Source organism: Triticum aestivum, chromosome 2A (assembly GCF_018294505.1).
Source record: "Triticum aestivum cultivar Chinese Spring chromosome 2A, IWGSC CS RefSeq v2.1, whole genome shotgun sequence".
Taxonomy (NCBI): Eukaryota; Viridiplantae; Streptophyta; class Magnoliopsida; order Poales; family Poaceae; genus Triticum; species Triticum aestivum.
The window spans coordinates 595,351,741-595,375,353 of NC_057797.1; the positions used below are offsets into that span (position 1 = coordinate 595,351,741).

General features: G+C 50.7%; 2 protein-coding genes across 2 annotated transcripts; both read left to right on the plus strand.

Annotated features, from left to right (window-relative positions):
• Nucleotides 1-7,417: 7,417 nt before the first annotated feature.
• Nucleotides 7,418-9,036, plus strand: LOC123185656 (uncharacterized). Its single transcript, XM_044597504.1, has 3 exons — nt 7,418-7,599; nt 7,714-8,211; nt 8,325-9,036. The coding sequence occupies exons 1-3, from the start codon at nt 7,500-7,502 to the stop codon at nt 8,864-8,866; spliced, it is 1,140 nt and encodes a 379-aa protein (XP_044453439.1). The 5' UTR covers nt 7,418-7,499; the 3' UTR covers nt 8,867-9,036.
• A 687-nt stretch (nt 9,037-9,723) lies between these two features.
• On the plus strand, nt 9,724-12,148 carry LOC123185657 (uncharacterized). The gene is made up of 3 exons (XM_044597505.1): nt 9,724-9,928; nt 10,799-11,296; nt 11,390-12,148. The coding sequence occupies exons 1-3, from the start codon at nt 9,838-9,840 to the stop codon at nt 11,932-11,934; spliced, it is 1,134 nt and encodes a 377-aa protein (XP_044453440.1). The 5' UTR covers nt 9,724-9,837; the 3' UTR covers nt 11,935-12,148.
• The last annotated feature ends 11,465 nt before the right edge of the window (nt 12,149-23,613 follow it).

A 23,613-nucleotide genomic window follows, 5' to 3' on the forward strand; every position in this document is an offset into this window, starting at 1 on the left:
CCAGCGCCGGTCATGCCGCATGCTCCTGCCTCCCGTGGCCGGCTGTGATGCCGCGGAGGCCTCACCACGCCCTACTACTCCCACTGCTGGCCAGGCCATACCTTTACTCACCCACACCCCCTGTTATTCTGTGGCGACGGCAGTCTCACACCGCAGCCGAACCAGTGAACCCTCATACTCCTCTACGCGTGGGCATCCACTACTGTGTCTTCTCCGGCTCCGCGTCGTTCCCTTCCTAGGCCTCGCCGTCGTCCACCGTCCTGGTGCTCTCAGTGCGGCATGGTTAACATGGTCAAGGAACGGCTTCCATCGGACGTGGACTGTACATGGAGAGGCTGACAGCTGGGTCCACGGCCACAGTAAGGAAGTGCCTCCTTATTACGCAAAAAATAATGATTCCTCCACCTGACAGCAGGGACCCACCGGACAGGCAACCGTATTTCGCAAAAAAAATATTTCCCCCTTGACTGCTGGGACCTACCAGCTACATCTTTGCTCCCAAGGAAGTGCGCCCGGGCAAAAAATGATTTTCCCCCTGACTGCTGGGACCCACCAGCTACATCTTCGCATGCAAGGAAGTGCCCGACAGTCAGGACCCACCTGGTCGAAGCGTACGTAGCATTTTCATTCTGGTCGCGAACGTGTACGTACATACTGGTCAATGTAGAGGCGCGCACGTGTCGTAGTAGAGGCGCGCACGTAGCATGTACACGTACGTACAACAACCAGTGTGAAAGAAAGAAAATATGGCCACGTACGTACATACGGGCGGGGTCTCGAACACCTACTCGCGCATAAGTACGGCCAGGGCTCGTGTACATGGTTGGGTTGGAACGGAGAAACTGCGTCGTCGTCGTGTTCATGGGGAGGCAACGGAATGCGTCATGTTCATCAGGAGGCAACGGAACGCGTGGGATCCAACCGGCTTGGACGAAACAGCCGATGGAAACGAGGCCTGGTGTACCGCACAACGGAGGAAACGGCCTTATGTTTGACCGGCCACGTTCGAAACGGGATCCTATTCATCGGGAGTGGTCTAGCGTACCGCAAAATGGAGGAAACGGACCTCCTACAGTCGAAACGGGGGTCCTGTTCATCGGGAGGGTGTGCCGTACCGCAAAACGAGGAAACGGACTTGTGTTGAAGCGCCATGGTCGAAACGGGGGTCATGTTCATCGGGAGGGGTGTGGCGTAGCGGAAAACGGGACTCCACGGGATACTGTTCATCTCCACCATCGACCCCCTCCAGCCTCCACGGGCTACTGTTCATCCACCGTCGACCTCCTCCAGCCTCCACCTGCGACTGTTCATCCACGGGCTCCTGTTCATCCAGCCTCCACCGCGCGCTACTCCATCGGCTACTGTTCAACCAGCCCTCTCCACGGGCTCCTGTTCAACCACCCCTCCATGGGCTACTTTTCATCTAGCCCTCCACCATCTACTGTTCATCCAGCCCTCCACGGGGTGGTCCTGTTCATCCAGCCCTCCACGGGGTCATGTTCATCCAGCCCCAACCGGCTCGATCGATCGGGGTCCTGTTCATACAGGGGCAACACCACGGGGTCCTGTTCATCCACCCCCACCGGGAACTGTTCATCCAACCCCCCCCCCCAGCACCACTCACTGTTCATCCAGAGGTAGCATCGATCAGCTTCAGTTAGGAGCAGTAGCGAAGGAATCGGTCGATCGGGTTCAGTTAAGAGCCATCGCTCGATCGCTCGGGTTCAGTAACACGTAGCCTGCAGTGCAATCGCTCGGGTTCAGTAGGCGAACGTCTCGCTTGGGTTCAGTTAGAGCCCAACGCCTCGCACCCACGTGCGTGCGTGTATGAGAGAAACGCGCAAACCTCCGTGCATCGCTCGGCCCCGACCACCCACCGTGACAGGGAACACCCCGATATTTTCCTCGGCCTTGCTTCTACCATGGTTTTTTTCCGTCATGGACGGCCCAAAGAATGTCATGCAGTTGCGTCTCCGGCCCGCCCAGGACGAAAAGCCCATTTCCTATCATGGTTTTTTGTCATAGAAGTAGGCCCCCACCACATCTATGATGATATTGGGTTTTGTCACAATTATTTTCATAGAAGTGTCATAAGTATGACAGAAAAAAATTCGTTTGGCCCCAAATGTCACAGATGTGTCTTTTTTTGTAGTGCCAAGGCAGGCCGCGCGCCCCCTCTCCCTCTGGTCCGAATTGAACTAGGAGGGGGCGACGCCCCCCTTTCCTTCCTCCCTCTCTCCCCCTTCCTTCTCTCCTAGTCCAACTAGGGAAGGGAGGGGGATCCTACTCCCGGTGGGAGTAGGACTCCTCCAGGGCGCGCCATAGAGGGTCGGCCCTCCCCCTCCTCCACTCCTTTATATACGTGGCCAAGGGGGCACCCCGAAGACACACAAGTTGACCATTGATCTTTTAGCCGTGTGCGGTGCCCCCCTCCACCATAATCCACCACGGTCATATCGTAGTGGTGCTTAGGCGAAGCCCTGCGTCAGTAGCTTCATCAACACCGTCATCACGCTGTCGTGCTGACGGAACTCTCCCTTGAAGCTCTACTGGATCGTGAGTTCGTGGGACATCACCGAGCTGAACTAGTGCAGATCGCGGAGGTGCCGTATGTTCGGTACTAGGATCGGTCGATCGTGAAGACGTACGACTACATCAACCGCGTTGTCATAATGCTTCCACTTACGGTCTACGAGGGTACGTGGACGACACTCTTCCCTCTCGTTGCTATGCATCACCATGATCTTGCGTGTGCGTAGGAATTTTTTGAAATTACTGCATTCCCCAACAAGTGCCACTTGACGCGTCGGTGTCATTGGTGTGCTAGAGGAGTCCGTCATCCGGCAATGCAGAGCTTGACAGCAGCGACGTGGAACGAGAAGAAGACAGCGCAGGTGTGCGCGCTGCATCCAAGGAACCCCCCTCCCCTGTCTGCGCGCAGACCATGCGGCCTGGGACGCGGTTTGCTAGCGGGTCTGGCTAACTAGCGCAAATCCTAGGATAGATGCCCTGGCAGGATCAGTAGGGGATCTCGTGCGTGTGGCTGAATCAGCTTCACCCTCCGTGTTGTGATCTTCCGTGGCAGATTGTTCCTACATAAAATAACCAACGTGTATAGTGTTTTTTGAAATTTCATCAACATTAGTGTTATAAATAGTTACATGCATCATGCGCATGTTCCCCATGATTCAAAGGAGTGAAAGGATTAAGGCGGATAGGTGGTAGGATCTCGGCTGGAAGTTGTGCGCCAACATTAGGATGCATGATAGAAAAGGGAAATATGACCTCATTAAAACGACATCTTGAGATATATAGACTCGACCGATGGCGACATCAAGATATTTGCACCCCTTATGAAGGCCACCATAGCCTGTAAACACACATTGCTTTGGGCATAATTGAATTTATGTTGATTGTGAGGGAGAAGATTTGGCCATAGTGCACATCCAAAAATTCATAAAAAGGATAGTTTGGTTTAGCATGTAATAGATGCTTCATGAGTGTTTGGAACACGATGGCTTTGCTAGAGAGTTTGTTATTAAGATAAACAACAGTGAGAAAGGCTTCATCTAGAATTTAAGTGGCATAGATGCATGGGCAAGAAGTGCTAAACCAACTTCAACTATATGATGATGTTTGCGCTCAGCTGACCCACTTTGTTGATGGGCATATTAGCATGACACATGGTGAGAAATACCAATGTGATTAAAAGCAATTTAACTTAAGGTATTCACTTCCCCAGTCGGTTTGCATATCAAGGACCTTTTTATCAAATAATCACTCTACATGATGCTAAAAATCATGAAACTCCTATAACAGATCAGATATATTTCGAGAAAATATATCCATGTAAGCTTAGTGAAGTCATCTATAAAGCTTACATAATATATTGGTTTCTGCCTCCATGTAAGCTTAGTGAAGTCATCTATAAAGCTTACATAATATATTGGTTTTTGCCCATTGAAGGTGTGGCAGGATCCTATATATCTCAAAAAATGAGCTCTAGATGAGCATTCGAAGTACTAGCTGAAAGGGAGTTGATGGCTCTTTGCTTTTTGACAAGCATCACAAACTGACTCATTAACATTACTGAAAAAGAAGATTATTTCCTTTAGGACTTTGTTGACCAACACATACAAAGAATGCTTTAGACGCCTATGCCACTAAGAGGAGGATAGTTTCCTTGCTTAAAGAGCTTGCCGCCCTACTGACGGTTTCTATGGTCGGGGATAAAGGCAACCCCTACTCTTGGTGTATAGCAACACCTTCTCCATTACCTAGTCCTTAATGGAGATAAATACATGCCAAAATTGAAGGTAAGCCGGGTTATCATGATCAAGTTTATAGGTTGAGACAAGATTTTTCGATGTGGATGGGGCACACAAAAATATTCTTGAGGGCAATGATTTTTTGATGTGTTTCGCCGACGGACAATGTGGCCCTCACGGCCCCATCTCTAAGGTGGATGTCTAGGCTGCCATTAAGGGCATGAATCCATCATCAGCACCTGGCCTGGATGGCCTCCCAGTGAAGTTCTTCCAGACCTTCTGGGAGATTATTAAGCCGGAAGTGATGGCCCTCTTTGAGGAGTTCTATGTGGGTTCCATCGACCTTACCAGGCTGAACTTTGGGATTATCACCCTCATACCCAAAATAACTGGAGCATCGGATATCTGACAGTTCTGCCCGATCATGGTGATCAACGTCATCTTCTGCATCCTTGCGAAGGGGTACACCATTAGGGTGGCCCCAATAGCGGGCTGGATCATACACCCGGATCAGTCGGCATTCATCCAGGGCCGGTATATCCTTGATGGAGTCCTAGTGTTTCACGAAGTACTCCATGAGGTGCACACCAAACACCTCAAGGTAGTTTTCCTGAAACTAGACTTTCACAAGGCATACGACATGGTCAGTTGGCCCTTCCTTTGGGAATGCCTGCTCCAGAAGGGTTTCGATGATGGCTGGGTAACCCGCATGATGCAAATGGTCTCCTCGGGCCGGACTACGATGAACATAAATGGCGAGATTGGCCCCTACTTCCCCACATTCTGTGGGGTCCGTCACGACGATCCCTTCTCTCCGTTCCTCTTCAACGTGGTTGCTGATGCTCTGGCAGCCATCCTTGATAAGGCCAAGGCCGCGGGGCATATTAGGGCCATTGTCCCGCATCTAGTAGGAGAGAATGGGATCTCCCTTCTCTAGTACGCAGATGACACCATTATATTGGTGGAAGGCTCCCCGAACGACATCATGAACCTGAAGTTCCTCCTGCTCTGCTTCCAGCAGGATGTCTGGCCTCAGGATCAACTTCGATAAGAGTGCAGTCATGGTCTTGGGATACCCCCAAGACGAACGCCAGAGCATCGCGAACCGACTCAACTGCCAGCTTGGGTGCTTCCCCAAGACGTATTTGGGGATCCCCATTAGCGACACGAGGCTCACGGTGCCCGAGATGCGCCCCACGGTGGGGAAGCTTCAGCACCGCATTGAGCCTTGGCAGGGCCACTATCTATCTAAGGCCGCCCGGACGATGCTCATTAACTCGTCCCTCTCCAGCTTGCTCCTATTCATCATGAGTTCTACAGCCTCCCTGAGACGCTGCACCATGAGATTGCCACAGTCCGGGACGCTTTTTCTAGGCTGGCGAGGGCAACAAGCAGAAGTACCACATGGTTCGGTGGTCGGGGATCTGTAAGCCTCGCGATCAAGGCAGACTCGGGATCATGTCCTCCAAACGCATGAACATAGCTCTCCTGACCAAGTGGATGTGGCGGATTGCAAACGGAGAGGGGGGCTTGTGGCTCCGCATCATCCAGCAGAAATACCTCCGTGGTCAGCCACTCGCCTTCTGTCAGCGGCCCGGTGGGTCCCGGTTTTGGCAATCCACCATACAACTGCTCTCAGTCCTCCGCATCGGGACCTCGATTGCGGTTGGATCTGGCACCGCCATGCTGTTCTGGTTCGAAAGATGGGCTGGGGACATCCCCTTCATGGCTCACTTCCCTGACATGTTCTCCATCGCGGTTGATCCGCAGATTTCTGTAGTGGTGGCCCTTATTGGCTTAGGGCACCTAGTGTTCCGGCGACCATTTGGTCCAATGGAAAATGATGTGTGGCAGGACCTGCTCGACTGCATTGCTGTGCACGAGCCGAATCTGGAGATAGGAGAAGACCGCACCAGGTGGCGGCTTGAGCCATCTGGACAATTCGCCGCTAAGTCTCTCTACCAGGCCATAGCCCCCTCGCCGGGCCTTGAAGCTCTCTCCTCCATCTAGGCGATCAGGCTTCCCTTGAAGATTAGGATAATCTTGTGGCAATGGATTCGTGGCCGCCTTCCGTCCGGTGTAGAGGTCCTGAAGCGCAACGGCCCTGGTGATGGGCGATGCCCGCTCTGCGGACCTGGGGAGGATATGAACCATATCTTCTTCACCTGTGTGTCCACGCAGTTCCTCTGGAGCTGTTTACGCGAATTAGTGGGTGGAAGTTGGGACCACAACAACTTCTCCGCTCTCTTCGCCGAACTTTAGGTAGTACCAGCCGCTTCTTGCCACATTAGGTGGCTGACCATCGGTGTGCTGGCCTAGACGCTGTGGACTATTATGAATAAGCTTGTGATTCAGCATGTCCCTCTTCGTCCCGCTACTGACGTTTTGTTCAAATGGTCTGGTTACTTGCAGCTTTGACGGCCGCTTAGCCGCCCCAGGGAGAGAAACGCCATCACCTCCATCATCACCCAGCTTCGCGCGATGGTTCTCCGGATGGCTCCTCCGCTTCCCCCTCCTCCACCAGAGGCGGACTAGATTCTCTCTTCCTCGTCGCCACCGCCGTGTTGTGTTGTGCGTGCCTCATGTCTGTATTGGGCTTGTTGTGTTGTGCCCACAGCTGGATCTTGTGTAGAGTTTTGGCTTGTGTGTTGGACCTTGCCGCGGTGGCGTTGTGTGTGTGTTGTGCGGTTGGTACCTTGTTGACTTTGTGCTTGGTGATTTGCTTTATTTATAAAGCGGGGCGAAAATCTTTTTTGATAAAATATTCTTAAGACATAAAGTATGATCATGGGCAAGATTTTTATCGCACACAACTCACCTTCTGATATCTTGCCCGATGGCTTATCCATCGCATACGTTACGCTTTCTGGCAAACAGTTCTGTTTTTCTACCGTGTGTAATGTTTCAATCACACATATAGATCTGTCTTCGTAGCCCCATCCTGCAGTGAACGAAGGCAGGTTAATTTGACGGATTATTAGATGAACGCGGGCAGAGCGGCCAGGAATCCAAAAGATGCTACCTGCTATCGTTGTCTCTCGATCCCGCCGGTGATACAGTGGTCAACTCTGAAATAACTCCTGCCTCGAGATCCTTAATCAGTGAGCAGGAAGTCTCCCCTATTAAGTGAACACACACCACTGAGCTAGTGCGTACACTAAACTTAGATCACAGCCTGCTCTAGTTCTCAAAGCACCACTGCTTCACTCGCTGTGCCGTAAGACATCGTAGATGATGGTGAGGGCAAGAGAGATGGTGCAAGGTCCCCGTTGCGTCGCGCTGTTGCTGCTCGTCTGCATGGCTGCTCTCGTAGCTTCGGACACCACCGATGGTGAGAGCTTTCAAGCTGTGTTACTTATGTGTTTCATTTCTAGTGCATGGCATATGGCGAGCTGATTAATCATGCCGGGAGCTGTGTTATGTCGTTTTTTTGCATGTTCATCAGGCCTCCTGCCGAACGGCAACTTCGAGGAGGCGCCGGACCGGTCGCAGATGGACGGGACGAGGGTGACGGGCCGCTACGCGATACCGCGGTGGGAGGCCTGCGGGTGCGTGGAGTACATCTGCTCGGGCCAGAAGCAGGGGGACATGGTGCTGCCGGTCCCCGAGGGCGCCCACGCCGTGCGGCTCGGCAACGACGCCTCCGTCCAGCAGCAGCTCAGCGTGACGCCGGGGACGCACTACGCGATCACCTTCAGCGCGGCGCGCACCTGCGCCCAGGCCGAGAAGCTGAACGTGACGGTCGGGGCGCAGTCCGGCGAGCTCCCCATCCAGACGGTGTACACCAGCAGCGGCTGGGACTCCTACTCCTGGGCGTTCGAGGCCAAGGAGAGCGTCGTAACGCTCACCGTCCACAACCCCGGATATGATGAAGACGCCGCCTGCGGCCCCGTCGTCGACTCCTTCGCCATCAGGACCCTCCTGCCACCACAAAGCAACGAATGTACGTACTAGGATCATATCATACATAACCTCTCGTTTTCAGTATAGCTACGTACGTGATTTTTGCATGGATTCGCCGAAGATGACTAACTAAATACTTACACCGGCCGGCAGATAACATGCTGAAGAACGGGGACTTCGAGGAGGGCCCGTACATCTGCCCCAGCACGTCGTGCGGGGTGATGGTGCCGCCCATGGACGAGGACAGCTACTCCCCGCTGTTCCCGTGGGTGATCCTGTCGTCGACCAAGTCCGTCCGGTACGTGGACGCGGCGCACTACGCGGTGCCGCAGGGCGCCCGGGCCGTGCAGCTGGTGTTCGGCGCGGAGAGCGCGCTGGTGCAGGAGGTGTGCACCGTGCCGGGGGTGTCTTACAGGATGGAGTTCTCGATCGGGGACGCGGCCGACGGGTGCACGGGCTCCCTCGCCGTGGAGGCGTACGCGGCGGGCGGGAGGGTGACGGTCCCGTACGAGTCCCAGGGCACGGGCGGGTTCACGCGCGGCGTGCTCGAGTTCACGGCGACGGAGGACCGGACGCGGGTGGTGTTCGTCAGCGCGAGCTACAACATGAAGTCCGACGGCACGGTCTGCGGGCCCGTCGTCGACGACGCCTCGCTCGTCTGCGCGCAGAGCCACGCTCGCCGGCTGCTTCTGTGATTGTGCGGCGCCGCAATGTACGGTCCGTTGGTTTGTGACACGAACAATTTGACCTCTTCCGTTATGGAGTAGGATCTAAAATTCCGGACGGTCGGCAGTTGTAAACCAGGGTTCTGTAATGTATCGTGGATAATTTGCATTAGGGAACATCATTTTAACATTTCTTTACATGTTGTGGAGGTGAATTTTTTTTTTTTTGCGAATTAAGAACTTTATAGTTTGCATTAGGGAACATCATTTAAAGCATTTAAAGCATCATTAGTGTTATAATGGGACTGCATACATCAATCCATAGACATAGACATCTCCTCCTCTCCTCTGTAGCTTGTTTTACACAGCGGTAGGCAAGTAACTTTTGAATGATAGAACACCAGCAAGTGCAAGACGCATAGTTCCGTGGCAGATTTACACGAGCGCATGACGCGGCATCGTGGCAGCCGAGCCGATAGATGCGGCGCCTGCAGCGCCGGGTGCCGGGGAGTAGACCTCTTTTTCTACAGCAGAGCGAGTTGACAAATCTTGTTCCATTTTTTAGGGAAGAAGTGGGCAACCATGTGGCTAGGCCGTTCGGCGACATGGCAGCCCAGTACGCACTTGGGCTCGGCCTGGGCCCACCCAACATGCATGCACCTGCTATCGTCATCGTTACGGCCCAGCCCACATAGCGAGCGGCTTTACCATTGACGCGTCGTCCCCAAACCCCGAGGACCCGAGGCTGCTGCACTGCATCGGGCCCTGCGGTCGTGCGGAGGAAACTGAAGCGTAGAGCAACCGGAAGCGAGCGAGACCCGAGGGATGCTCGGCTGTCCTTCTCGTGCCCTGGAACCCGGCCTCCTCTTGTCGCCTTCCATTGCCAGCCAGCATAGCCAAGTTGACATGACTGCTCCATCGACCCTTCCCCGTTTTAAAGCCCCATTGTTGACAGTGTAGGAGCAGAGAGCCCAGCACCACTTCGCCAGGCACGGGGAGAGATGGGCATGGCGGAGGGGATGCGGCGCCGGTGCATCACACTGCTCGTGCTCGTCGGCGTCGCTGCTCGGGCGGCTTCGGCCGTCACGGACGGTGAGACCTCGCAAACTGGTGCCCCCCGTATACGTTAGCAGGGATCCTTCCGCGAGCGGGCTTCCCAGCGCCATTTCATGTTGCAGAGCTTTTTGTTGTTCTTCTTGCTAGTTTCGGTGCCCTATTCATACCTTAATATGCGCATTCAAATTCAGACTTCAGTGAGAGAGGTGTCAGAATTCTGACGGTGTGACTCGTTGGTAATACGCCGTAGGTAAGCAGAAGTAACTAGCGTAATACTGATTTACGTTGGAAACTTTGTAGACGGAACAAGTAACTAGTGTATACTATGTGTACTCCTCTGTTCTAAAATAGATGACTCAACTTTGTACTAACTTTAGTACATAGTACAAAGTTAGGTCATCTATTTTAAAAAGTTAGGTCATCTATTTTAAAACGGAGGAAGTATATGGATAGTTCTCGTCGTTTTGATTATGCATCTTGTGGACGCCGGGATTGCGGGCGTTGACTGATTTTCCAGTGTAAAGGCACGTACGAAAAAGAGTATACAGCTCAAGATTTGCAAACTGGGCGATCAGATTGTGAAATTATTTTCTGGGTCGTGGAACTGAGAGGGGTTTCTGAACCTGTCGATATTTAATCATCTTGATAAGAATATAAATTGACGAATTGTTAGGGTTACTAGTATACTATTGAAACTCAATTTCCACTGTTGATCATTTTCATTTTTGTGCAAGTGAATCAATTAATGTGCACTGCAGTTTTAGATCACACTCAACTTAATCTTTTAACACAATAGATCTAGCTCATTTGCACGGCTAATGTGTCCCAGCTTTCTGTAGCCGCAAATGGATGAATACTTTTCCATGCTTGATATGGCTAATATGTTCGATCACCTTGTGTGCATAGGCCTACTACCGAACGGCAACTTCAAGGACGGGCCAGCCAAGTCCCAGCTGAACGGCACGGTGGTGATGGGGCGCCACTCCATACCCAACTGGGAGATCTCGGGGTTCGTCGAGTACATCCAGTCGGGGCACACGCAGGACGACATGATCGTGGCGGTGCCGGAGGGCGCCAGCGCCGTGCGCCTGGGCAACGACGCGTCCATCCGGCAGAACATCAGAGTCACGCGGCGCGCCTACTACTCCATCACCTTCAGCGCGGCGCGCACCTGCGCCCAAGCCGAGAAGCTCAACGTGTCCGTCGCCGCGGATTCCGGCGTGCTCCCCGTCCAGACCGTGTACAGCAGCGGCGGCTGGGATTCCTACTCATGGGCCTTCAGGGCCAAGCACAGCGCCGTGTGGCTCGCCATCCACAACCCCGGCGTCGAGGAGGACCCGGCGTGCGGCCCCGTCATCGACGCCATCGCCATCAAGACCCTCCAGCCTCCCACGAAAACCAAAGGTAAGATCGCTAGCTTCCCACATCGATCTGAAGGTTCAACTTGGTAGCGAATCCTAAGTTCCTAACGACCGAGTGATTCAACTCAAACTGCAGGCAATATGCTCAGGAATGGCGACTTTGAGGATGGGCCGTACATCTTCCCGGACTGCCCGTGGGGGGTTCTGGTGCCGCCGATGGACGAGGACAACTGCTCGCCGTTGCCGGGATGGATGGTCATGTCGAGCACCAAGGTGGTCAAGTACGTGGACGCGCCGAGGTACAGGGTGCCGCACGGCGCGCGGGCCGTCGAGCTGGTGGCTGGAAGGGAGACGGCGCTGGTGCAGGAGGTGGCGACCGTGGCCGGGCGATCGTACAGGCTGCAGTTCTACGTCGGGGACGCGGCCAACGGGTGCAAGGAGTCCATGGTCGTGGAGGCCTATGTGGCGGCGGCGAGCCTGAAGGTCCAATACCAGTCCCAGGGCACGGGAGGGTACAGGCGCGCCATGCTCGATTTCGTGGCGATCGGGAACCTCACGCGTGTGGTGTTCCAGAGCCTTCACCACCACATGAAGGTCGACGGCACGCTCTGCGGGCCGGTCGTGGATGACATCTCTCTCGTCAGCGTGCGCAAGCGCGCGGCTCGCCGACTGTTCATGTGAACTCGATTAGTCGATGTACTAGTACGATGCAGAGGCCGGGGCTGTCCTCCTCTCAAAGAAAAAAAAAGTATGATTTAGGCTACCACTAGAATTTTCCATAACTACGAACCATAACTTATGATTGCATGGTTAGAAGGATTGTGGTATCCCAGGACAACAGGGTTCCAATCTTGATGCTCGCATTTATTTCAAAATTTCCGGCGATGCACATTAAGTGAGAGGAGATGTTTCCGTCGAGGACGAGGTGCCTACGGCAACTTCTAAATTTCAAGATGATATGCCGGCTCAGTCTTCGAAGGTGCTCATATGGGTAGGATGTGTGTGCGCACATATTCATAGGGGTGAGTGTATGCGCGTGTATATGAGCGCTTGCGTCTGTACTGCATTCAAAAAAAAAGAATTTTCTATAACTTGGTGTGTTTACCTTGTTCCTTTTGTGACAGATTTCAGGCTACCACTAGAATTTTCCATAACTTTAATACTTTCAAATTTCCCAATTGAAATTAACAGAACAAGCAAACTTCAAACATTTCAACACCATGCAAGAACAAGCTACACATAGCATGACTAAACTGTTTTTACTCCATGAATCCACAAGAGGAGAACAAATGACGCTCAATCTGGAATGCAAAGTCTCAAAAGAGAAATAAAAGAACAGACTTTAGGCTGAACTTGTTCTCATAAGCGAGAACAAAGGACACTACCAGCTGAACTTGTCAACTAAACCACATCAATATTTCCCCCCTCCTTGGGGACGCAGCTTCGGTGACTTAAAGGCACCTGCCTTTGAGTCATTGACATGTGGGCCAGCCACTTGTTGGGCCCACATGTCATAGACACAAAGGTAGGTGCCTTAAGGCACCGAAACATCGTCCCCTCTTTGGACAGGATCGAGCTTCAGCCAATCATCACCATGGATGAAGTTGTAGCCCAGGAAGGGCTTCATCTCGTCCTCACTCAGTTTACGCATCCTGGTATAGCTGGCCTGAGCCTTTGAGCTCGTACCAGAGAAGAGGAATCCGGAGTCGTCTGCCCTGCTGCGTTGAGATCAACGGTGGAGCTATGTGTGTTACTGGGGGGGGGGCATGCCCCCCCCCCCCCCCCTCCCTAAGATTAGAAAAATTCCTGAAGAATTTTTTATTAGGTGTTAAGATTAAAGATAAATGTAGCCATCTACCTCCCTCCCCCCTCCCCCCGCCCTTCCCCCAAGCCATACTCGGCTAGCTCCGCCATTGGCTGAGATGTTGTGAAGGCGTCGTAGCTCTTTGCCACAGAGTCCAACATGCACTCCTGCAGTTCAAGTGAAAACATTAAGGTCAAATTGCATGTGGGGCCAAGGAAATAGTAAAAGGATGATACAATCTTCATTACCTTGTACAAAGACTGCCCGCTCCCACACAAAAAATCAATTGTCGCGCGGATGTAGCACTGATAAATGGAGGCCTAAGAAGAAATAAGAATAAAATTTTCATACCTCAAATGTAAAATTGACAGCGTAGAAAAACATTGCTTTTCAGTCATGGTCGCCGAGCTAAATGTGTCACCGGAAGTCCGTGCAGTTTGAATCCAAGTGATGATGATGGTCATTGACCTATCTACACTGATGAGGGAGGCAAAAGGCTTCGTGGTGTCCAGTGTAATTTTTTCAATGCATTGCATCAATATCAATGTCATCAATTAGTATCACTTGAATCAACAACATATAAGATAGCCTGGGTGTTTGGAAATTAGCATCTCCAGTATGGCCTAAGAACACACACAAGAACGAGCATGCTCACTACATCTCAGATTTACAATTTATATAATGGTAGAATTTGCAAGTGGTTCATGACAGACATTTCACATTCTGCTAGTAAAGAGATGCAGGGCAGATACCAGAATGATTAGCTCAAACTGAACAACATACTCACTAGTACATCTCAGATTTATAGTTTTATATAATGAAAGTGGTCCGAATTGAGCTTTAAGAGATTAAAGCCAGGTCTTTATTGAACAATCTCCCGAATAATGAAAACAAGAAAATGAAGCCACTGCGAGACTAATACTCCTTAAACAGACTGAGTGGCACTGATAGTACACAATAAACTAACAATGACTCCAACAATCAAGATATGCATACTGAAATAGTTTCAACAAATATAATTAAAGATCTTCTTGAGATTCCAGCAGCAAATGAGGTAAAATAACCAATTTTGTCTACCATGAACATCTCTTAAGAACGCTTATGAAGGTTGGGCTTATGGTTTGTGGTGAAGGGTGCAGAGTCTAAAACACCCAACAACAATATGTACTTGAATCTCATGCGTAAAAATCTGAGTTGACGCATTTTTCCAGAGTAGCGACAACATATCAACCAAGACCTGGTGTGGCAATGTACTAGATCCATAAACGAAAAACAATTGAGATGGGAAATATGAAAGGAGGGATGAAAAGAGGGTTTTAGTATGCCGCCCTTCAATAGGCTTGGTTGCCGCCCCTCCAACACCCCCGCACGTCATCGTCGCCCTTCCGGCAGATGAGATAGCCGCGTGTCAGAGAGGGAGCATAGGAGATGAGGTAGCCGCCGTCCCCAGCCGCCGTGAGAGATGAAGCAGAGAGAGAGAGAGGGAGAGAGAGAGAGAGAGGCGAGAGGAGAGGACTGGCGGCTGCGAGGGGAGAGAGATTCCAGAGAAGAGGAGAGCCAGGGAGAGAGACGCAGGGGATGCGTGGTCCCGCATGGTTCCTCTGATTTGGAGGAGAGAGCCAGGGGAGAGAGAGATGGTGGATTCTGGTTCAATGACCTATGGCCCGCGGGTGCGGGTTGTGGAATGGACCTCTCAGAGCATCTACAGCCGCCGATAGAAAATCTGACCCCTCAAACTCCCGCAGACGCGTCCAGACACGTCCGCTGGCACTGACTAGTCACGTCTCAAATTTTCTTCTTCACATCCGTGTACCTCATATCCGGCATCCTATATCCATACTATGCATGCAACATGATGAACTACTCTACGTGATCAAACAACAAACAAAGAAATCGACATCAAATGGACAACAAAATGCACATAAACCCACTTTACATCATCCAAAAGATCACCACAGTTCATCACCGAACAAGTTCAACAACTAAAAAACTATAATAAAAATAAGAGGGAGCTTCTACGACTTCCTCGCTGGGCCTTTGCCCTTCTGGTCGCCGGCGCAGCTATAGGCGTCCGCGGCTAGTGGAGGATCCTGTCCGTCCTCCGAGGAGGTGGAACCATTGTCGTCACCGTCGTCGGAGCTCCGGCGTCCGTGTTGCGCTGGCGCGGTAGCTGCAGCGACGCCGCAGATCCAAAGCTACCCCCGATGTCCACCTTGGACCGCTTCAAGGCAATGCGGAGGGCCAGCTCCTCGTCGAAGTCGAGGTCGAAGCTGGAGTGGCTGCCAGCGCTCGACATTGTGGATCGGAATGAGGAAGGGAAGACGATAGGACAAAGCAAGATGCTGGAATTTTGTCTATTTTAGGCCTAGCCCAATAGCAGTTTCGGAAATTCCTAATAAATCCTAGAGGCCCACGCAGCCCATTCGTGCAAGGCAAGAGGTGGAACTAAAGTTTAGTCCTACATTGCTAGTTTATTAGAGGGAGTGTGGCCTCTTTATAAGGGAGGCTCTTTCTCCACATGTATGAGGATGAAAACAAGAGGGACACCCACACGCGCTCCTCCTCCGCCGCTCTCCTTATCGCCACGCCACGCCACACCACGCCTCGCCTCGCCACGACACGACGCGGGTTGCGGGAATGAGCCGAGCCAATGTCTAAATTTTTGCCACGCGTGACGGGTATATGAAAGGTCACGCGGAAGCTGAAACGTTTTGTTGTAGTGGAAATTGAATACGAACGGCGCACCTCTTCACCTGCTACATTTTTGTTTCGTCTCCCTCGTTCTCTTCAGCTCCCAGCACAGCCTCTCGCCTCCTTCTCTTGCGCCTATAAAAGGGAGGTGTTGGCACGGTCGATCTGAAGTTTACTTCGGGGAAGATCGTGCGGCTGAAGAACGTGCATTATGTCCCCTCCATCAATAAAAATCTTGTTAGCGGATCTCTTCTGTGTAGATATGGCTATAAGCTTGTCTTTGATGGAATAAATTTGTAATATCCAAGTATGGAACCTTTGTTAGTAAAGGCTATGAGTCAGGAGGCCTGTTTCGTTTATCCTTATCAGACGTTTGCAATAAAGTTGTTAGTCATGTTTGCAACAATAGTGAATCAAATGTGTGGCATTCACGTCTTTTTCATGTTAACTTTTGTTGCATGTCGCGACTAGCAAAGTTGAACTTAATCCCTAGTTTCACCACTGCCAAGGGATCTAAGTGTCAAGTTTGTGTGCAAGCTAAGCAACCTCGTAAGTCTCACATGACTGTGGAAACAGGAAATCTTGCACCACTAGAGCTCATAGATTCAGATCTATGTGAAATGAATGGTGTTTTGACAAAAGGTGGAAAGAAATATTTCATGGCGTTAATTAACGACTCCACTAGATACTGTTGTGTGTATCTTCTGAAATCTAAGGATGAGGCTTTGAACTTTTTCAAGATCTATAAAGCTGAAGTGGAAAACCAACTTGATCAAAAAATCAAGAGGCTTAGGTCCGACCGTGGTGGAGAGTATTTTTCGAATGAATTTGATGCTTTTTGTGCGGAACATGGTATAATCCATGAGAGGGCGCCTCCCTATTCACCTCAGTCAAATGGGGTGGCCGAAAGAAAGAACCGTACTCTAACTAATTTGGTTAACACCATGTTAGACACATCGGGTCTCTCCAAGGCATGGTGGGGGAGGCGATATTGACAGCATGTCATGTCCTAAACCAAGTCCCCACAAAGAACAAAGAGATAACTCCATTTGAGGAATTGGAGAAGAAAAGGTTAAAGCTCTCTTATCTACGAACCTGGGGTTGTTTGGCGAAAGTCAATGTGCCAATTCCAAAGAAGCACAAGCTTGGACCAAAGACCGTGGATTGTGTTTTCCTGGGATATGCTTTTCATAGCATTGGTTATAGATTCTTGGTTGTAAATCTGAGGTACCTGACATGCATGTCGGTACGATCATGGAGTCGAATGATGCAACTTTCTTTGAAGATATCTTTCCCATGAAGGATATGGCTATCTCATCTAATCAGGAGATGTCTAGTTCATCGAATCAGGAACCGGTTACAATTACTGAACCTGCCATTTCGATGGAACACTTTAAAAGTCCTGTGGAGGAGAACAATGAAGTTCCTACTAGGAGCAAGAGACAGACGACTGCAAAGTCTTTTGGTGATGATTTTCTTGTGTATCTCATAGATGACACTCCCAGTTCTATTTCAGAGGCCTATGCATCTGAAGGTGCTGACTACTGGAAGGAAGCGGTTCGTAGCAAGATGGATTCCATCTTGGCAAATGAAACTTGTGAGATAACTGGTCGTCCTTATGGGTGCAAACCTATAGGATGAAAATGGGTATTCAAGAAGAAGCTTAGGCCTGATGGTACTATTGAAAAGTACAAGGCTCGGCTCGTGGCTAAGGGTTATACCCAAAAGGAAGGTGAAGACTTCTTTGATACTTACTCACATGTGGCTCGACTGACCACTATTCGAGATCTACTTTCACTAGCTACCTCACATGGTCTTCTTGTTCATCAAATGGATGTTAAGACTGCTTTCCTAAATAGAGAGTTGGATGAGGAAATTTATATGGAACGACCAGATGGGTTTGTACTAGATGGCCAGGAAAGAAAAGTGTGCAAGTTGCTGAAGTCTTTGTATGGACTCAAGAAAGCACCTAAACAACGGCATGAGAAGTTTGAAAGAACTTTAACAGCTGCAGGCTTTGTTGTAAATGAAGCTAACAAATGTGTGTACTATCGCCATGGTGGGGGCGAGGGAGTTATCCTTTGCTTGTATGTTGATGACATATTGATTTTTGGAACAAATCTGAATGTTATTAAGAAGGTCAAGGATTTCCTATCTCATTCTTTTGAGATGAAGGATTTAGGAGTGGCTGATGTCATTCTAAACATCAAGTTGTTAAGAGACGATGATGGTGGGATTACATTGCTTCAATCTCACTATGTGGAAAAGATCTTGAGTCGCTTTGGCTATAGTGACTGCAAGCCCTCTCCAACACCATATGATGCGAGTGTGTTACTTCGAAAGAATCGAAGAATTGCTAGAGATCAATTGAAATATTCTCAGATTATTGGCTCGCTTGTGTACTTAGCCAGTGCTACAAGACCTGACATCTCTTTTATTGTTAGCAAACTGAGTCGGTTTGTCTCAAAATCAAGAGATGTGCATTGGAAAGCTCTAGAGAGAGTTTTGCGTTATTTGAAAGGCACTGCCAATTATGAAATTCACTACACCGGGCACCCAAAGGTGCTTGAAGGGTATAGTGACTCAAACTGGATCTCAGATACTGATGAGATAAAGGCCATGAGCGGCTATGTATTCACTCATGGAGGTGGCGCTGTTTCTTGGAAGTCTTGCAAGCAGACCATCTTAGCGAGGTCAACAATGGAAGCAGAACTCATAGCACTAGATACAGCTACGGCCGAAGCAGATTGGCTTCGCCGGCTCTTAAATGACTTATCGGTTGTTGAGAAACATGTACCGGGTATCCTTATGAACTGCGACAATCAAACTGTGATCATGAAAGTGAACAGCTCAAAGGATAACATGAAGTCATCAAGACACGTTCGAGAAGGTTAAAGTCTGTCAGGAAAATGAGAAACTCAGGAGTTATTGCATTGGATTATATCCAAACGTCTAAAAATCTGGTAGATCCTTTCACTAAGGGTCTATCACGTAATGTGATAGATAATGCATCGAGGGAGATGGGTATGAGACCCACAATATGAGTTGTTCATAGTGGTAACCTAGTCTATGTGATCGGAGATCCCGTGAATTAGATGTGGAAGACAAGCTGCTGGTCAACTGAGAGGGGAGTATCCTTACTGTTAACAATACCACTCCATGAAGATGCAATACTCTCCTAAATCTGCATGACAGGTTGATGTATATCTTAATGTGTTCTAAGTGGCTCATTTAAGCAGAGATGTTGTCCTGCAGAACATCTTTTGAAGAACACACATATATGAGTATGATTGTCAAACGTCGCATTCTATGAGAGTAGGGTTCTCTCTAGTAAACTCATGAAAGGTCTCGGAGTATGACGCATAAGCTCCACCTGCAGGGAAGACCCACGATAGCCACGTATCAGTCAAGGCTTTATGTGAAGCTAGATTCGCAGAAAACTTGCAGTTCAAGGCGCGGTCCACTGTTCAAGTTGCTTACTAGTGTAGCATAGAGTTCTAGGTGGAAGTTCAACTTAACAGTCTCCACTGCAGTACCGGTATATAAAACAGTGTTTTGGAACCAAAGGCAAATTTTGTGTGCCTCTGGGATCTGGTGGGGGATTGCTGGAATTTTGTCTATTTTGGGCCTAGCCCAATAGCAGTTTCGGAAATTCCTAATAAATCCTAGAGGGCCCATTCGTGCAAGGCAAGAGGTGGAACTAAAGTTTAGTCCCACATTGCTAGTTTAGAGGGAGTTGGACCTCTTTATAAGGGAGGCTCTTTCTCCACATGTATGAGGATGAGAACAAGAGGGACATCCACGCGTGCTCCTCCTCCGCCGCCCACCATGCCTCGCCGCGTCGCGCCGTGGGTTGCAGGAATGAGCCGAGTCGATGTCTAAATTTTGTTGTAGTGGAAATTGAATACGAACAGCGCACCTCTTCACCTATAAAAGGGAGGTCGCTCCTCTCAGAGAGACGCACCAAAACCTCTTCTTCCTCTCGCCACAAGTTCCTGAGCACTGCGCTGCTGCTACGTTCTTCCCCATCCCGGCTTGCGGCGTGCACCATAGGTCGGGACAGTAGGCCTCCGGAACCGCACCTTTTGAGTCCTGTACGGGAGAAGGGTGATAAGGTTCTTGGGGAGTGCTCTGCGTGACTACTGCCTTCTTCATCACGGACTCCGACGACTACTTCCCCAACGTCGACAACCTCATCAACAACATGGCTGGAGAGGATGTCGACCCCAAGTCCAGTGCTTCTGCTGCTGCTGTCTCGTACGTGTTCTTGCTCTTTCTGTTAGATGTCCTGGTCCTGCCACAGTTCTTTGCTCTAGTTTCTGCCCTACATATGTTAGGTTCTACTTTATATATGCAACTTCATCTAGTGTCTGTTCTAGATGTGTTTAGTTCAAGTTCATATATGCGGATGCTATTTACCTTCTCTCTGTCAGATTGCATGACTTGCTTTATCTCTGCTATATTAGCCATGCTTTATCTAGTATTTCTGTTAGCGAAGTTATTTGGTAAATTGCTCATATTTCCAACACAAGAGACACGAGCGGAGTGAGCGAGGGTTCGGAAATACTGTGCCAACTGCCATGGACAATGCCACCATCCCAAAATAGGTGCCTAGAAGTTTCCTCAATGCACTCATGGCAAAACACACAATCATAACAGTCCAGGTGAAATAGTTTTATTTTTAGCAAATTCCTCGTATTAACTCTATATTGGAGTAGAATCTAGAAAAACAACATGCCTCAGTCTACAAGCACTCTTCCATAGCCATTTGAAAATTGGTGTTCCTCCTACTGTGAACAGAGATGGTGGTACATTATGATTGAAGAATACTTGCTCTTTGAACCCTTGCATGTCCATCTATCATGCACTTGAGAATTACTTTGATTCTGAAGAATACTCTCCACCTGAGTTAATTGATTGTACGCTTGTGTGGAAGAGTTGGGTTGGGTCTTCAGTCTGATTCCAGATATCCACATATTGAATATCCGCCTTTGCATAGGATTGCATCTCTGGGTGCTTGTGTTTGAGTGGTTGATCTAACCAAAAGCCATGCCAGAGGAGGATTGATTTGCCATTTCCTGATGCAATTGGAGTTCCCCTTATATTCTTGTAGAAGTTTTAGATGATTTTCCACCAACTTGACCCTTCCATCATAAATCTAGGTAGAGAATCAGAATAGTATTTCTCCCAAATTAGAGACACCTAGGGCAATGGATCTTTGTTGAGAATTTTTTGAATATTCATCATCATCAATGCTTTGGTATGTGCAGGGGCACATCTATAATCCCCAACCCCCCTGATCTTTGGGTTTACACACTTTGTCTGAGGCAATTAGGGTAGGTCCAGCAATTTGTTGCCCAAACTTTCTTCATAAGAAATTCCCGAGATACCTATTTATCTTGCTGATAATGGAAGCATGTAGTGTTAGGGTGCTCATGAAGAATATTGCAAGGGATGAAAAAACTGACTTAACTAGAAGAAACCTTCCATCATATGAAATCATAGTTGAGCACCCAGACAGTCTTCTAAGTTGTTGGCAAGTAAGGATAAAATCTATGTTGGCACTGAGATCTAACCCTAAATATGTGAATGGGAAGTTCCCTCCTTTGCATCCGAGAGCATTGAGGAGCTGTGTGGAAATCACTTCTTGCACATAACAGGGATCATGACTGATTTGTCATAATTTATTTTCAATTCAGTTTGAACTGCATAGTGTTCAATAAATTATTCATTTGTTCCACTTGGCTTTGAATGACATGGATTAAAATGGCACATTCAAGTCCTGATTTTCGAGTAATACAATACAAAGATGCGATTTCAGTTTATTTCATGTCATCCTTACTTATTCCAAAGACAGTCGATACATTCCGCAGATACAAAATAAACACACGCAAGCCACCAACAGTCTAAAATGTGAGCTAGCTACAGAAGCAGCCGACGAGCAGTGTGCACGTGCGCAGCGACGAGCGAGATGTCGTCAAAGATAGGACCGCAGAGTGTGGCTTCGGACGTCATGTGGTGGTTCCAGCGTTGGGACACCACGCGCATCAGGTTGGAGATCGCCGTGAAGTGGAGCTCGGCGAGCTTGGACCCACCCGTGCCCTGGGACTCGTACGACACCTTCAGGGTCTCCTACCCTACGTACGCGCCCACGACCAGGGACCCACTACACCCGTTACCCGCATCGTCGACAAAGAAAGAGAGCCTATACGACCGCATAGGCACGGTGCTCACCTCCTGCAGCAGCACGCACTCCAGACCGGCCACCAGCTCCATGGCGTGTGTGCCGTGCGGAACGACGTGGTGCGGCGCGTCGACGTACTTGACAACCTTCGATCCCGACATGATCATCCACCCTAGAAGAGGAGAATGCTCGTCGCCGCACGCGGGTTCTACTCGATGCTGATGTTGTGGATGGACATGCATACATCGCTATGCTTTGCCTTGAAGGCCCAGGAGTAGGAGTCCCAGCCGGTGTTGGTGTACACGGTCTGGATGGGAAGCATGCCGGAGTTGGGGGCGACCGACACGTTGAGCTTCTCTTCCTGGGCGCACGACCGAGCGGCGATCAACGTGACGGAGTAGTACATGTGACGGGTCCATACATCAGGATGTGAGCGCCCTCGCTCCTCCTTGCTACGCCTGCGCACACGCCGCCGGCGGTGGCCGCGCCTTGCTCCGACCTCGCCTTCGCGTCGTGGTTCATGCCCCTCCCACCTCCCACTGTCGGCGGCCCCGATGGCGCCTCTGCCTCTGCCCGCCCCACGCTGCATGGAAGCCCCTGACACTTCGCATCGCCGGATCCAGGTTCAACACTGGCGGGGCATGGCGGATCTGGAGCCACCGCCTTCGAGGAGTTCGTGCCCGACTCGCAACCAGACGCGTCGGCTACGGGTCTGGCCCTGGCTGGGTCGGGGCATGGCGCCGCCGCCGCCTCATCCCCGCGCATTCAAGTGCAGGCTGGCGCTGGCATTAACTGTGGAGTGGCGGGGCAGCTGGCTTCCTCCTCCCTCTCTGCTTCTGGCGCGCCTTCAATGCCGGACGCGGGGCGCGAGGCGGAGGTGACCAGCGGCTGGCACCTCGTCACGTCGCGTAATGGCCCGCGCCGCCCGGCTTTGGCCGCTCCAGCATTCAAGCCAGCGCCCATCCCTCGCTGGCTTCAAGGGCGTTGCTGTCGGTGCCTCCACCGCGGGCACAGGGTTGAGAGTTGCCGTGACCCGATCCGCTTCTCCTGTTGTCTACAAAATGGGCACAAATCGCACGGCTGCAAGAACAACTAGAAGCCTCTGAGCTCTCTCGACAGTCTCCGTGTGCCCCCACCACCGCTGCCTCATCCCTCTGCTGCTCTTGCAAACCGCGTGGCTCCGCCCCGTCTGGGCCGGGGCTGGGAGACCTCTGCTCAGAGCCCCCTGCTGCAGTCCAACGCAACGACTGCCGTGATGCAGCGCATGGGCGACGCCGCGCTAAGGCCAGAGGAGGACTTCGTCATCGTTCCGGCGACACCTGAGATACAAGCGGAGGCAGTCGTCCTCACCTCCAACTGTGTTGTGGCCTGGCTGGAGGGGGCCAGGCAGGACATCCCCTGCCACCAGGTGGCTGCCGAGCTCGCGACAGCCCTGGGCGCGAGACCGGCCGACGTCGAGGTTGTCAAGCACTACCCCGAGCAATTTTTGGTGCGCTTCATGCATCAACACCACTGCGTCGACGCCGTGTCTCGTGGTGATCTTCGTGGCAATGGCCACCACATCTTCATGCGTGAGTGGAGGCCCGAGGCTCATGCTGACAACGAAGACCAACTCCATCATGTCCGTCTCTGCTTGGAAGGCGTCCCCCTGCACGGCTGGAACCACTACATCGCCACCTTC

Coding starts and splice junctions, on each gene's coding strand:
- LOC123185657 (XM_044597505.1), top strand. CDS start 9,838: ATGGGCATGGCGGAGGGGATGCGGCGCCGGTGCATCACACTGCTCGTG. Junction 9,929..10,798: donor GGCTTCGGCCGTCACGGACG/GTGAGACCTCGC, acceptor TTGTGTGCATAG/GCCTACTACCGAACGGCAAC. Junction 11,297..11,389: donor GCCTCCCACGAAAACCAAAG/GTAAGATCGCTA, acceptor CTCAAACTGCAG/GCAATATGCTCAGGAATGGC.
- LOC123185656 (XM_044597504.1), top strand. CDS start 7,500: ATGATGGTGAGGGCAAGAGAGATGGTGCAAGGTCCCCGTTGCGTCGCG. Junction 7,600..7,713: donor AGCTTCGGACACCACCGATG/GTGAGAGCTTTC, acceptor CATGTTCATCAG/GCCTCCTGCCGAACGGCAAC. Junction 8,212..8,324: donor GCCACCACAAAGCAACGAAT/GTACGTACTAGG, acceptor ACCGGCCGGCAG/ATAACATGCTGAAGAACGGG.